Here is a 16,910-nt window from a genome sequence, read left to right as displayed (position 1 = left end):
ATGAAGTTAGTACGCAAGAAATTAAGATATAAATGGCAGGCTTGAGAAAGCGAATCAGAGAACAAGCTTCACTCCGTAAAGCCCATTTTAGGAAAATGGCAATCATGTCATCATCAGAAACGATTCATCGAGATTATGTTGTCTACACATAGGTCACACGAAGATTACCCACAACTTCCTGCTAACAAAAAGGACAAACCTGTATGTGAAATGTATGGACAGGGGCTCACAGTCAATCAATTTTAATCTCATGCTCACAACTCGAGGAACATAGAAATATTTTACTGTATTTTACAATGAACACATTCCATTTCATCCTTCACTGCTTTTAGGCAAACCAGCACTGATTGATTTTTCCCTTGGTTATATATTTCCAAAGGAAGCCAAAGTATTGTATCAAATATGATCAATATAACTCTAGTCACCCGATAGATCACCTAACCTTATGTTTGGCGCATGATAGCCGGAGTTGCTTATGCGCCTCATAACCTCATTTACTATCAAATATTTAACCTCCTTAGATAGTTTACCGATACCCTCTCTAATTGTCCTACTGCCTACTTCTACCAAATTATTGTTCATTGCTTCTAGACTAAGGTCGGCTTCCTCGGTTAGCACTGAATATCTATTCTGCACCGAAAGCCTGAATTCTTCTACTTTTCCCCTTGCTGCTATTTTGTTGGACTTCTTCCTCACTAATCTGTTCCGTTCCCTCTTCAAATCCAGAATAATTCTAGACCTTACCATTCTGTGGTCACTGCATCAAACCTTTCTGTTTACCTCTACATCCTGCATAATTTCAAGGTTAGAACAGAGGATAGTCAATTTCATTCTTAGTCTTCCCATTAGTGCTTTTCCATGTCCACTTCCGGTTCTTCCATTTGCTGAAGAAGGTATTCATGATTAGTAAGTTATTTCATTCAGCAAGATTGACTGGTACCTTCCCCTGCTATTCTTTACCCCAATGCCTCTGCAGGGGGCATCTGCTAAAGCAGATGTTTATGTGTACTGTGCGACACCACGGACCCCGAGCACCCACATTTAGCCGTGCATGGCATTGCCATGTCCGGGGGAAAGGGAATCCTGGTGGTTGATCCGATGCCGAGGTTTCGGGCCATTAAGGCTCCTCAGCAGAGGCAATGCACCACTTCGGCCCCAGCTTCATGTAGATCGCACCTCCGGTATAACCCACCCTGAGGAAATCTGCAGTCGCTTTTTCCTGTCCCCCCCTCCACCTTTCACTTTTCTATCTCCTTTCTGGCAACTCTCCTGTCCTCTACTCTCTTCTCATTTTTTTCCTTCTTTCAGGCGGCTAGGGCTTACCTTGTGTGGCGAACCACCCATAGTTTTGCCATATTGGGTTATAGTTTTGGTGTACAGCTGGCGCGGGCAGGACTTGCTTGCAAATTCCTGCCCTGTCCCCTTGTTGGACTCCATGGTCGGTGGCTGGCGCTGGGGCTGAAAAACACATAAATCTTATGGCGTACAATTTCTCCAAAGTCGATCGCCCCGACAAAAGGAGGTGGACTGAAGTAGCAGCCGAATTTTTCGAAAAAACAAACAACTTCCCTAAATATCACGTCATCCATTCTGAAGTCAATCAGAGACCTGCCCGAATTCTGTCCCCATTTCCAGTTTCTAAGAGTTCGACAACAACCGCCTTAGGCCCAAAATACAAACTGACCAAAATAGCCAGCTTAGGCTTGCTGCTCGAGCGTAACGACCCATCACAACATTCAAAGCTGACAAACATACAGTCTATTGAGGGACGTCCCTGTGACAGTAACTGCCCATAGATCTTTGAGCACTGTCTACGGCGTGATCTCTGACAGAGATCTCCTCTACATCACCGAAAAAGAAATGTTGGATGGTCTTGCCGAACAGAATGTAGTGAATGTGCAAAGAATCACAATCTGAAAAGACGACAAAGAAATACCAACTATGCACCTCATACTAACATTCAGTGCAAGCACACTCCGTGAAAAAGCAGAAGTCTGCTACCTAAAAAGGGAAGTTCGAGCTGAAATACCCAACCTCTGCAGATGTTTCAATTGTCGTAGATATGGCCACAGATCACACAGCTGCCATGGCCGTACAATCCATGCAAAATTTGCTTCGAAAGACCACATCACCGACAACTGTGACTCTCCAGCTTCTCACTTTGGAAGCTGCGAAGGGGACCACCCAGCATATTCAAGGTCTTGTCCACAATGGAAAACAGCAAAAGAAATCGTAACTATCAAAACAAAAGAAAACATCTTCTTCACAGAAGTCGGGAAACATTTGGAAAGAACGAACATATTTGTATTCCAGGTCAAACAGACTGTGCAGAGACGGCGCGTAGGAGTGGAGCGCCAGATCGCAACATGGTACCTACCAAGGCGTCTTCGGACCCTGTGGTAGGACCATCAAGTTCAGCCAAGGCAGAGGCATTCAAGGCTGTCCTGCCAACTCCAAAAGAGGGCCCGCCGACTGTGCAGTCGGGAGTCCGCAAGGCTTCCCCCAGCAGGGGGAGGCCTAAAGATTGTTCGTCCATGGCCACACCACAGACCTCCAGCGCCTCAAGTGAGGCGATGGACATCACCCTCACCACGACTGTGGGGCAGGGGCGACGGCACTCGCTAGAAAGCAAGGGGAGACCTAGGGTGACCCCGACAGAAAAGAAATAACTTCCTTGATTCCTCAGCATATCACAATAGCTCACATCATGCAGTGGAACTGCAGAGGATTGCTTAGAAATTATACTGACATCATCAATATTCTTAAATCAATAGCACCCATAGCTTTTTGCCTACAGGAGACAAACCTTTAGCCTACAGAACACAAACATCCTCAGAAAATACAAAACATCCCAACGAGGTCGAGAGCACTGTAGCAGACTTTCAGGAGGTGTCGCTATCATATTGCAAAACGACGTCCCTGCAAGAGAGATACCATTAAAAACAAACTTAGAAGCTGTTGCAGTGAACATAATTAGCCACAAAACCATAACAGTTTGCTCCTTATACTTGCCACCAAACCTCGCTGTTACCATACATGATTTAGAAGAACTTAATGACCTGAGCCATATATGATAGCTGGAGATCTTGACACAAAAAACAACAGAATAAAGCCTGGGGTATTCTCCGTAGATACTCCACAGCAGAGAACTTACTGAATTTTAAAGGTATGCTGAATAAAAAATTGCCGCCAAAATTTCCAGCGCAGATGGTAGCTATCACATTGTGAGTGACCAAAACAATCCACTTTATGAACAGAAATGAGTGGAAAGTAAGTATTTTAATGAATATTTCTCAAATCGCTGCACCTATAGCAGGCTCCTGTGAAAGCTCTGACAAAACCGTATATCGTGTCACATTTACCTACCTCCCACCCCCATCGTGAGTGGTCGCACCTGTTTCTTCTTTTCCCCTGTGACACTCACGAAATGCACGGACGAACGTGTTCCTTTTTTTTTTTTTTTTTCTGCTCACGTTTCTGCGCACAATTCATCATTCCCTTCCAGTGCGCAAACAATTGTCCACAATACGCGCCCTCCGTATGCGTCCCCCTCGACCTCCCTCGTATGCAGCATTCTACCCTTTGCAGCATTGTGCATGGCGCGACACGGGGGAACCGACTCTGCATGTAGCCGGTTAACCAACTTCAGGTGCGGGGGCGGGGGCGGCGGCGGCGGGATCGCGGGATCATGACGTTGCTGAGGGTAGTTGTGACGCCACATCCGCCAGCTCACAGTCGGGAGCGCGCTGCCTCTGACCCGGTGGCCGCTCAGAAAACGTCGAAAATACAGCCATCTGCTGAAAACTAACCCGAATTATGTGTCTGTACTAGTGTAATTGTCTTAAGAATGCAATTGTGGTGCTTTCTCAATATTCTTGGATGTTTGTTCAGTATGCCTTTATGAAGACCAAGGCCCGCTATATTCGAAGAAATGCAGAGAAAAACTCATGACATGAATATATATCTTCTATCAACAGCGCACTGCCCTCAAAGAAAATGTTGCAAGAGGTCTGGGAAATCACTGAAGATAATACCCCATCCACACTCCCAACGTTAACAGCACGCGGTGCACAGACATTAGAAGAACAGGCTAATTATATTAGGAGAGCATTTTGCAGAAATCTCAAGCCTATCTCGCTACACACACACCATTTCAAAACACAAAGCAATAACAGAAAAACAACTCTCCTCTGGAGCAGGCCTACAGGAGGACTAAACAGTGTCTTAACCATGGAGGAAAAAACAGCACCAACCCCAGATTATGTACACCATGCGATGCTAGCTCATCTCTCTCAGGCTGCAGTAGAGGCACTCTTGGCATTTTTCAATGAAATATAGATAACTGAGAAAATGCTGCAAGCATGGAAAACAGCCATAGTAGTACCATTTCTGAAACCCGGAAAATCACCAACAAGTCCTAGCAGTTACAGGTCAATAGCGCTTACAAGTTGCATTGCAAAATCATTTGAAAGCATAGTAAATATCAGACTCACTTTTATTCTTGAATCTTGGCATCTTCTGGATGTAACATCAATGTGGGTTTAAAAAAGAACTGATCATCTTGTCCGCCTAGAGAACACAATCTGGAAACGTTCATTCACAAACAGCATCGTATCGGGGTTTTCTTTGACCTGGAGAGAGCCTACGATACCACATGGAGGTTCATCATCTTCTGCGACCTAGCAGGCCTAGGTATTCACGGGAGAATGCTGAACTGTCAGGGGGACTTCCTAGCTGACCGCACATTTAGAGTTCGCCTAGGCGCTACCTTCTCCAACACTTTTATCCAAGAGGACGGCGTACCCCAGGGGTGCATTCTGAGCACAACTATTTTCATAGTAATGATGAATTCTTTAGCTCAAGTAAGGCCCAAATCCACAATGTATTCCCTTTATGTAGATGATCTACAGATAGCATGCACTTCATCCAGCATACCCACATTTTTAGGCATTACGTTTAAAAAAAACTCTGATTTCTGCTCCACATAAACAGTCTGAAAATGAATGCTGCCCGAGCCCTTAACGTCCTAAAAGTGCTGTCATGGAAGTGCTGTCATCGAGCATGTCTGTTGCAAATCTATTGCTCTGTGGTTTGTTGCAAGTTAGATTATGGATGCATAGTGTATGGCTCGGCAAGATCATATTACTTGAAACGACTCGACCCTATTCGTAATTTTGGTCTGCGCCTATCATCCGGAGCATATAGAACATCCCCTGTAGCCAGTCTTTATGTAGACTTAAATGAGCCTTCACTGGAGGATTGCAGAACTGCACTAATGCGCACATACATCCTAAAAATTCCTTCTTTCCCGGGGCACCTCTGCTATCCCATTGTAACCGAATGCCCATCTAAAACTTTATTCTACAACAAACCACATTTTGTCAGACCACTGATATTAGGCTTTGAAGATAAATGCAGAGTTAAACTTACTTGATGCCTTTCCTAATGTTGCACAAAGGTACATGTATGACCCCTCTGCCACCGTGGTACAACCTCCCTGCAGTATGTGACTTCTCCCTGACACATCTACAGAAAAGAAAAACACCACAGGAGCACATACAAGAATTCTTAGCACTACAAGAAAAATATGATGCCTACACTGAATATTATACAGACGGCTTAAAAACAGAAATGCATGTAGGAAGTGTTGTCATTCAAGGCTGCAGTAAAAAAATAGAGCTGGAGTGCACCTCTGTTTTCACTGCCGAGTGTTGCCATAGGTGTCGCTGTAGAGGAGATAGCCAAGAAGAAAATAAGTCATCTACACCAATTCTTTAAGCTTACTTACAGTCTTACAACACAAAAATGCCCAAGAACCTTTATTAGGAACCATAATACATAACGTAGGTAAAATCACAGCTTGAAAACACAACAAAGTTCTGCTGGCTCCCTAGCCATGTTGGAATTAAGGGAAATGAGGAAGCGGATGTATGTGCTGCACAAGCCCGATTTGGTCAAATTAGACAAATGAGCATGCCACATAGGGATTGTTTAAGTGTATACAGTAAATTGAGCGGTAAATGGCAAGCTACATGGAAAGAACAAGTAAACAACAAATTGCTCTGCAAAACCCTTTCTATCTGAATGGAAATCCTATCGACATCAGGAATGTTTTAAAGTAGTAGTTTTATGTCTCCTACGTGTTGGACACACCCACCTCATGCACAATTTCTTTCTAACAAAACAAGATAAACCACTTTGTGAAAGTTGCAGTGATGAACTAACAGTAAACCACTTTTTAATTTCATGTACACAACTTGAAGAACTGAGAAAAAAATATTTTAAAGTATTTCACAAAGAGTGTATCTCATTACACCCCATGCTGCTTTTAGGTGAACAAGCACTTCTTAATCCTTCACAAATATTTACCATAGTTGCCCACTGCTTGATCTCCAGCTTGCTTTCTACCTACCTTGGCATTGATGTCGTCCATCAGAACAGTATACAGTGTTTTTACTTTCCCCACTGCTTTGTAGAAGCTTTCGACTGCTTGGTCATCATGACAGCGTTTAGGCACGTATGCTTGTACAACCTTCAGTCTTATACTGCTTATTAAGCTTAATTACGAAGCCTGCCACCCTATCATTAACACTATAGAATTCGTCTATATTACTCGCTATGTACTTATTGACAAGGAAACCTACTCCTAGTTCTCGCCTTTCCGGTAAACCTCGATAACCCAGTGCATGCATGCCCGTCCTTCAGTACAGTATATGCCTCATGCGGCTTTCTAACTTCACTAAGCACGATGGTATCCCATTTCATATCCTCTAATTCCTCTAACATCACTGCTAAACTAGCCTCACTAGCTAGGATCCTAGCATTAAACAATACCAGTCAGTTTCCAATGGCGGCTTGTCTGGAGCCAGAAATTCATAGTACTCCCCGCTGCGTCACAGGTCTAAACGCCGCCGTGGTAAGTTGCTCAACAGCCGCTGGCCACTGAGGGTCGGGGTTATACCTGGCCACTGAGGGTCGGGGTTTTATATTCATCGTATTCATCTCTGGCCTTTATAAAACTGCAAAAACAAGCCATGCGCATCATAACCTTTACTCCTCGAATGTCACTGTCATGCATTTTGTTCAATATTTAAACATTCTACTTATCTCGGCCCTTTATTTTTACAATATTGTTACGGCGTAAACCCTTTTGTCAGGACGGGGTCATGCCAGATGTGCAAAGTGAGATCTTGATCGTGTTCAGCAGTGCCACTTCCACTTCTTCCACCAATAGCACCCTGCCCTTCTACTACATCTTCTTTGTTTCTCCATCACAATATTTTTAAGATTCTTCATCATCAGCTCCCACTAAGCTTATTTTCTCCTGACACGATCATAATCAACATCGTCACCTGTTTTGCCTAACGTAATAACTTTTTACTACCTAAGGTCAGAACTAACTATGGGAAGCAATGCCTTCATTTTTCATCCTTATCATTTTGGAATTCCTTGAACTTAGACATCAAACAAACTTGTGCGCTTTCTTTGTTCAAGATCAAATTGAAACTTTTCCATCTTAATGTGTGATTTTCATGTTATTGATTCTATGAGCTAACTTCTGTCATTCATACTTTTGCAAGTGTACTAAATAGCGCTGGTCAAATGGATGTTATTTTTTTAGACTTCAGCAAAGCCTTTGATGTTATTTCTCATGCCAAATTAATTTACAAACTTGAACTTATTGGTCTTCCTAATTTCATAATTCGTTGGATTTCCTCATATCTTTCTCGCCGCACACAATTTGTTTGTATTGATGATTGCTATTCAAATCACCTGCCGGTCACTTCAGGCGTCCCACAGGAAAGCGTCCTCGGACCTCTCCTCTTTTTATATATATCAATGACATTACTAATGTTATAACTACCCCTGCTCAAATTAGATTATTTGCAGATGACTGCGTTTTATTTCACCAAATTACTTGCCAAGATGATCAAGTTTTACTAAACTCCAATCTTCAGAACATACATACATGGTGTAATAAATGGGATATGAAGCTAAATTTAGAGAAAACTGTATACATGAAGATAACTAACAAAAAGGCTTCCTTCTCATTTCCTTACAATATTTCATCTCACCTTCTGACCAAAGTCAGCGAGTACAAGTATCTAGGAGTTACAATAACGAAAAACCTTAGCTGGAATAAACATGTATCAAACGTATGCTCCTCAGCCTTTCGTAAACTCTACTTTCTTAGACATAAACTAAAACTTGCCCCACCTGAACTTAAAAAATTAACCTACTTTTCAATAATAAGGCCATTTCTAGAATATGCGTGCACCGTCTGGGATCCCTACACTAAACGTAACATCGAGGCCCTTGAAATGATTCAACGCAAAGCCGTCCGTTTTATTTTTTCAAAGTATCGTGTAACTGACTCACCAACGACACTCATGAGAACTCACGGTATTGAAACATTACAGCTGCGCCGGAAAATTCAAAGACTGAAACTACTTTTCTTACTAAAAAACCATAAACTGTCTATGAATGCAGACCCTTTCCTTAAACCTATTACTACGCGCCAAACACGAAATAATCATGCACTATCATTAACCCCTTACAGTGCTAGGATTAACGCTTACTCATTTTTTCTACGCACCATTGAGGAGTGGAACAGGTGTCCGCCAGATGTTTTAACCAGAGCTGATTCTTTTGACTCAATGTTTTCTTCATAGCATTTAATTTGAGAGCCATTTATTTCTACGTTTACTTTTTGTATTTTGCATCTGAGCCTTGTATTTATTGTTGTATTTTGTGTTACAACTTGTATTTAACATTTTTCAATTTTGCTAATCCTGTTCTTTTTGCATATATTGTGTATTCGCCCCTCCTGCTTGGGCCTACTGTAGGCCTGCAGTATGTTCTAAAAAAAAAAAAAATGTATCGAGGCATCTGTGAGCATTTTATTGTAAAAGCAATAAATACTACGACAGCCAAAGTGAGACCTCGGGTGGCCGCACCTACGCCGTGAAGAGGTGTAGCTACGGTCTCCTCATACATAAAAAAATTAGCCTGCCATGACATTTGAATTCATGTTACCCCTATGCCACAGGCAGGAGCTTTCAACACTGGTTGCTCCTTTAATATGGGAGGGTGATATCAGAATCTGCCTGCCAGAACCGTTTGCAGTCTCGTTACCCCTACGATCTGCAGGAATGTCAATACGGCTTGGTTGAAGCGTGACCTTATATGTGGGCTGGTAGGTTACGCTCTCGTGTTATACCCTTAAAGGATGAGCTTAAGTGCCCCCAATAATTTAGCAACACACACTTATAGGGCATGATAGGGGAATAACGTAGCAGGCAATAGAAGCTTCCGCTATTGCTCTCACAATTCAACTAGGGTTAACCAGAGCTAAACCACAACAAATTTTTTATTGTACCTTCACCTGCATATATTGTTTGTATTTAAATAGTTCGGTAAGTCATATTATGCTGTGTCTATTTATTCTCTGCATTGCTTAATAATATTGATACGTGGCAGAAGTGTAGCTCAGGAGAACAGCTGATGACAGGCATAAGTGTTCTGGTAAGCACCAACCATTGCTTCAGCTTCGCCGTCTCTCTCCTGTCCATCGTTGTCTTCTTCAATGGCATATACGTAACATTAACCCCCCATAAAAAGCACAGTCCCAGTGTGTACTACGGCAGGGAACTACAGCTGGAGTGGTACGGCTTCATGAGAGCGACATGAACGATTTCGGTACATGATATATCGAACTGTCGGTGTGGGTGCAGAGGGTGGTCTCGTATGTCATGGAAGTAACTGGCCGTGAAACATGGTAGGGGCCTGTGTAGCGCAGCAAGAGCTTCTCGCAGAGCCCAACTCTACGAGTGGGAGTTAGAGCAAAACGAGAGAGTCCGGAGAGTAGTGAACATCCCGATGAGACATTTTTAATGACGTTTTGAGAGTTTTGGGAGGAAGCCAGTTGGCAGCGAGCAATAAAACAGGCAGTGTCAGCTCTGGATATGGCATCGCAACATAGGAACTTGCATTAGCGGTGGGAGGCAGTACGCTGTCAAATGGAAAAGAAGGGTCATGGCTGAACAGAAGATAGAAGGGCGACTAGCCCATTGTGTCATAATGGGAGAAATTATACGTAGAGGTTACAAACGGTGAAGTAATATCCTAGTGACAATGACCAGCCAATACACACATTTACAGCATGTCCGTTAATGTGCGATTGAGGCGTTCAGTGAGGCCGTTCGTTTGTGGATGGTAAACAGTGGTGAAGTAGTGCTTAATGGAGCAGTATTGGAGAATTTCTTTGACTACTCGAACAAGAAAGTAATGGCCACGGTCAGTGAGCAGCTGACGTGGGGTAGGATAACGTCATGGAGGAGAAACATAGCGACGTCAATTGCACAGCTGGTGGGTCATCATCATCATCAGCCTGACTATACCCACTGCAGGGTGAAGGCCTCTTCCATATTTCTCCAATTAACCCGGTTCTGTGCTAGCTGCATCCGCTTGACCCCTGCGAACTTCTTAACCTCATCCGCCCACCTAACTTTCTGCCGCCCCCTGCTACGCTTTCCTCCCCTTGGAATCCAGTTTGTTACCCTAAGCGACCATCGGTTATCCTCTCCGTTCTACATGACCTGCCCATTTCTTCTTAATTTCCCCTAGAATGCCAGTAACTTGAGTTATTTCTCTGACCCACTCTGCACGCTTCCTATCTCTTAATGTTACCCCTACCATTTTTCGTTCCATAGCCCTCTGGGTTGTCCTCAACTTAAGTAGAACTCTCTTGGTTAGCCTCCACGTTTCAGCCCCATAGGTGAGTACAGGCAAGATGCAACTGTTGTATACTTTCCTTTTGAGCGATACCGGTAAGCTGCTAGTCATAATCTGCGAGTGCTTGCCAAATGCGCTCCATCCCAATCTTATTCTTCTTGTTATTTTCTTTTCATGGTCCGGATCTGTGGTTACTACCTGTCCTAAGTAGACATATTCGTTTACTACTTCCAGTGCTTCGCTACCTAACGTAAATTGCTGTTCCTTCCCGAGGCTGTTGAACATTACCTTAGTCTTCTGCATATTGATTTTTAAGCCTACCTTTCTACTTTTCCTGTCTAGGTCATCGCTGGTGGGTATCGCTCGTATAACGGCGTAGCTTGTAGTATAGTCCGTAGCCACCACAATTAATTTATTTCCCGAAGCAGACAGAGGGAAAGGCCCGAGGAGATCAAGGCCAACTCGGAAAAATGGGTCTATTGTGATGTCAATCGGCTCTAGGGATGCAGCAGGCACAACAGAGGGCTTCTTCGGCCGCTGACGTCGTTACAAGAAGCCATGTAATGACGGACAGAGCGGTAGAGGCTTAGCCAAAAGAAGTGCCGGCAGACGCTGTCGTACGTACGAAGTACATCAAGATAACCCGCACTGGGCGTGTCGTGCAGCTGCTGAAAAACAGTAGCACGCATGTGGTTGGGGACTATGAGTAGAAGCTCAGCGCCATCTGGTCGCATATTCCGCCGATATAATGTGCCGTTGCGGTACACAATGCACGGGTAACATCAAGGTGATCAGTGCTGAGACTGTTGATAATGCTGCAAAGCTTGGGATCTAAGTGCTGCTCATGACGAATGTTTAAAAGGTCAGAAATGGACAACACACAGGTGTCATTGTCGCACTCATTTTCAGGCGGCGGATCTACGGGGTTGGGGACAGGCAATCGGTATCAGTGTGTAGCCGGCCGAACTTGTGGACGACAGAAAAAGTGCATTCCTAAAGATGCAGTGCCCAACGCCCAAGACGACCTGTAGGGTCCTTCAGTGTAGGAAGCCAACATAAGGCATGGTGGTCGGTGATGACTGAGAATGGGTGGCCATACAAGTAAGAGCAAAACTTTATAATGGCCCACATGAGGGCTAAACACTCACTCTCTGTGATTGAATAATTCCGCTCAGCCGCTGAAAGGAGGTGGCTGGCATAAGCAATGACGCGAGTGCGGCCCATCTGCTGTTGGGCGAGAATGGCACCAATACCATGACCACTGGCGTCGGCGCATACCTCCGTTGGTGCTGAGGGGTGGAAGTGTGCCAGTACGGACAGATTGGTGAGGGCTGCAATGAACACAGAAAAGGCTTGAGATTGTTCTTGGCCCCAGTAAAATGGATTGTCGTTCTTCAGAAGAATGGTGAGTGGACGAGCTGTCTCCACAAAGTTGGGGACAAACTGCCTAAAATACGAGCAAAGGCCAAGGAAACTACAAACATCACTGGTACAGCGGGGTGTAGGAAATGCACTCAATCAATGGCGTATACTTAACGATATGTTGTGTATTTCCTATTCATTTGCTTATTGGAATTTTCTTGTATCTCAGGCCTCTCGCTGTATACGCTTGTAACTGTTTAAATTCCCTAATAAACTTTCAAATTCAAGAGTAAAACTGGCCTGTACTTACTGCGCATTGTGTGGCAGGCCGCTCGCAATATAAAATGACGGTTCATAGGAAAGGGAAGGGTCAATATCGTAGTGGAGGAATCGTAATAATTTAGACTGCCTGGGGATCTTTAATGTGCACTGACATCGCACAGCACACGGGCGCCTTTGCACATTGCCTCCATCAATATGCAGCTGCCGCAGTCAGGTTTGAACATGGGAACTCCGGTTCAGTGGCCGGGCGTCTTTACCCTGAGCCACCGTGGCGTGTTGGAATCAAGTCTGTCACTGCTTTGCATCGTCAGCTCATGTCATTTCTCTTATAGTCAGGCAGTTGTGTACACGCTCGGGGAGCACTCAAACACGCTGCTTCCCCCTGCACGTTATTATCTGGTCAGTGTCTGTTGTAGCCGTGTACGAATCTGTATCATTTGCATTCCAATGCCGCCACTGTCAAAGTTGCTTAAGCCGAGCAAATGTGCCTGATGAAAGGGGACATATTATTCGATCAGGACTGCTCGCCTCTGCTGACAGTGCCACGATAATTTGGCCGCTTACGAAGGTGACAAGGTTTCCACTAGCCACAACTGCCCACTTCACGATTGCAGGCGATCGCTTCGATGCGAGCTGAGAAACTTGCGAGAGATGCTAAGTGCACTGCCCTGTTTGAAAACAGGCTGGGTGTGGTACGGTGTGCTGTGCTAGACTCATTTCAAGATTGTGGCTAGTACCGTCTGTGCTGTGACCGTGATCATTTCATGCTTGTACCTGCTTTCAATTTCAGGAGGGGCTGTAATTTTTTTTGTCTTTGCCTTTGTGTCGACTCATGTTAAAATACAGAAAAAAAAAGTATTTTGCGCAAGCATGTGGGTTATTTGCAATGTGTGTGTGTCGTTCAGCTTGTTTTTTCTTGCACGGTAGCTTGTCTAATTGCTTTTTCGTGATTTGCAGGGGCTTTTCGGACAAATCGTCAACGTCACACGACTACTACAATGACGAGGCCTTCAACCTGGAGGACGCTGTCAAGTAAGTATTTGGGCGATTTTGCAGATTTTAGCCATTTCTATGGTGCGAGAAAGCCAGAGAGCGTTAAAGTGGACTTTTACTGAGGAAAGTCGTATTTTGCTTTCAGATTAAGGTGTGCCCTCTATAAAATACAGACGATATCGTGCTTTATTCCAGCCGACATCGGACCTTGCAGTTCGGCTTGTACTCGGCTTCCGGTGCTCTATTTCTTAGCAGATTCTTGGGTGGGTTGCGTCTATGCATACCATAACTGGACTTTCTTTGGCCATCACGAATGGCTTGCACTCGCCTGCCAGCCAAATGAGCAGCACTGTCAGCTTGAGGGGTTGCACCGTTTAGCATCTTTTGGTCTCTAGTCCGCGCTTTGTGTGTGCTTCGATGTGGGGCCTCACTTTCAATATTGCTGCAGCGTGCAAGATGTGCTCCATGTTACAGTCAGAGTCTCAGGAAATTACCTTTTTTTTTTTCGGGGAATCAAACATACTTGGTTCTTGTCTAGTCATTCTCACCGTCATCACGATTTCTGCCCCGCATGGATCCTGCGAGGTGTGAGTCCGTAATGTAATCATTGCGTCATTGCTTATACTACTCTTATTTACGTGCGTACCACCTGTCTACTTTCCATCTATTGGTGAGTGAATCGTCTCTGATCTAGCTATCATAAATTATGCATCCGGGTGATTGAAGGAGCACGTAAATGCAAATCTTTTCTATGCCCTCCTTGAGGCAGTGCGGGTTTGTCCCAAACCGAGACTTGTGTACGTTTTCATAATACTCAGCTTTAAAGTTATTGTCACTAACCGCGCTAGGGCAGCGCTTAATAGAAACAGAGCAGGCCTGTGCACTTCTTCGACTTCGCCGCACCTTCCCGGTTTGCCATACCCTGCATGACAAGGCGCTGACCAGAGTCTGTCATCGTTAGACCACTAACCAGAGCCTGGACTACATGTTCCGTTGGGGTATTCAGAGCGGTTGTCGAGTGAAGGCTGCGCTGTGGAGTAGTCACGAGTAGAGGTGTAATGCCTGAAAAAAAAATTTTATGTAAAAGAAAAAAGGGGGATGAAAGAGTAAAAAAAAAATAAATTTTAGGCTTTTATGGGGTTTGATATTGTTGTGGTTGTAGGAAGAAGGAAACGAAAATGCACGAGCCTGCTACTGGCTCTGTAGCTTAGCCACCTCTGCTGCCTCGTGCGGACAGAAGAGAAAAAGTAGAGAAGGAACCTAAAGCTACATCGGCTATGAAAAACTCCATAGAGGAGGTCCCGATAATTTCGATTCCTGGGATTCTTTCACGTGCAGCGAGATCTGGCAGTACGCTGGTGCATTGCATCTTGCCTGCATCGAAACGCAGCTGTCGTGACAATGGTCGAACCAGGGTGGTCACCAGGCCTAGTAGTTGAGCGTTTAATTCATCACATGTTAAGACAGTCTTTCAGACTTTCGTACCGTGAAAAAGTAGGCTGAAGGCTGGTCATACTGATGCGCCAGGCTGCCCGTTCCCCCTGGTTTAATGTCTAGAAGCACTTTGTGTGATGCAGCCACTGATGGAAGAAAGCAAGCAGTATGCAAGTCCTGCATTGTTGAGCATGGATTTTTCAATGTGACATGTTTGACAAAATATCTGTTTTCATCTTGGAGATTTAGGCTAGACGTCAAGGAAATGAAATGAACACAAGGCATCAGGATTGCTTATCGGCGCAGTTTGCAAGTCAAACAAGTGAGCTGGTACTTTTCACAGGCGGAGAACACAGGAGTCGCTTCTGCCGAACCTCCTCTGCCTTAGTCACCAGAATCGACAATTGCATGCATGAGGGACATGAGTCTCAGTACAGTCGAACCCGGATATATTGAAATCGAAGGGGATCGCGAAATAGTTCGATATATTGATAATTCGATATACAGAAACCGGCTGAGACTCCACTTGCGATCTTGAAAAATGATGCTGTATTTGTCACGTAATCAACCCACTTGCATAATCTGATAATCTGAAAAAAAAAACAAAAAAAAAACAGGCCGTTCGGTGACTCATTTCTCTGTTTGACTGTTGTATCCACAGCTCATCTGTTGGCCGCGCACCAAGATCATCGGGACGTGTTTATCTTTTGACTGTACTTTTGATAGATCTTACGGTGGCAGGGAGTGAACTTGGCAGAGTGATGGCTTGATTGCACAAGCCTGGTTCTATTTATCATGCCGCGCTTGGGGCTGGTGTAGTCCACTGCCACAAAATCGTTCGAAAGCGTGATAGCTGCAAATGCCGTTTGAAGCGAACAATGCTAAAAGTCGTTATCCTGATCGCAGCTGACCACATGCTTTCATTGATTCATAGATGTAAGAATGGACGACTTCCAAAAAAAACAATCTGCCACTTCTTAACGTCTACAGCTGCGATAGCTTATGCTGCGCCACACATTCAGCACAAGTAACGATGACTCGCGCAAAAGAGAAAAAAATAATTGCTGCTTCTTAAAGGGATACTAAAGAGAAAAATGAAGTGGGCTTGCATCAATAGAATGCCAGTTCCTGATTACAAAAAACCACTCTTACTGAAAACAGCTTTTATAAGGTAGTAAAGAGGAAGAACAGAAGTACACATATCACTGCCACATCCGAAACAGCAGAGACTCGCAACTAAAAATCACGTGACGTGCAAGGGATCCCAGAGGCTGACAAATGCGAATTACGTTGCCCGTTTGAATGCGGTAGTAGGTTTTGTCTCGAACATAACATGCTTTTATCACATGTAAACGACAACGCAGATGTTGCAAGGCAAATATAAAAATATACATGGCGGCACCACAGGTGCCCACTTCAGTTTCATGTATCGAAGATACATGTATCTTCAATACTATCTTTCAGTACATTTTGTGTATCGGTATTAGGTATCAATCGTGTGCTGAAAATGAAAGTATCAGAGTATCGGTACTATCGAAAATACATTTTTAAAGTATTGTGTATTTTGAAGATACTCGATACTAAGGAAAACTTCAAATATTGAAACCGCTGTGAGCTTTTGGGTTGACAGCGCTCGCTCAGACGGTAGTACAGGCCCTGAGGCAGCTCAGCTTGTAGTACCGCCTGAGTTTCCTACAAATGCCCCAGTCCCTCAGCGTCCACCACATTTCCAGAATCCCTTTCTTTAAAACTGAAGGAGGCAGTGGTAAGTATAGGTGCTCACGAGGTGCTTGACTTTTGAGCACAGAGTGCATACCACAAAGCTGCTAAGCCTTTAGCAGACACACAGCGATATGAACAAAGCAGAAACGCAAGGTGAACACACAGTAGGGATCACAAACACTGCTTTACCCACTCTTCCCACCCTTTGCCATCTGCCCCGGGCCCCGTCTATGCGGCGTTTAATTTTCGTCAAGCAGTGCCCTCAGTATGCTCAGGCGCAGTAACTTATGCACAACCCAAAACCCCTGGGCTCCGTATGCTGGCTCTGCTTGGCAGCAAGAACACAAGCTTGTAAGGCCTGAGTCCATCTCGATGCAGTCGGT

General features: G+C 44.4%; 1 protein-coding gene across 3 annotated transcripts in view; it reads left to right on the top strand.

Annotated features, from left to right (window-relative positions):
- The window catches only part of LOC146202771 (proto-oncogene vav-like), a 287,899-nt gene that overhangs the window by 126,722 nt on the left and 144,267 nt on the right, over window positions 1-16,910 (top strand). For all 3 annotated transcript variants that reach the window (XM_084588327.1, XM_084588326.1, XM_084588325.1), the window contains exon 4: window positions 13,336-13,410. In XM_084588327.1, coding sequence (XP_084444453.1) covers window positions 13,336-13,410 — 75 coding nt within the window. The remainder of the gene's footprint in view (window positions 1-13,335; window positions 13,411-16,910) is intronic.

This window comes from Amblyomma maculatum, chromosome 1 (assembly GCF_055883805.1).
Source record: "Amblyomma maculatum isolate TAMU_Amacu chromosome 1, ASM5588380v1, whole genome shotgun sequence".
NCBI classification, from domain to species: domain Eukaryota; kingdom Metazoa; phylum Arthropoda; class Arachnida; order Ixodida; family Ixodidae; genus Amblyomma; species Amblyomma maculatum.
This window is presented reverse-complemented; position numbering and strand designations above follow the sequence as displayed.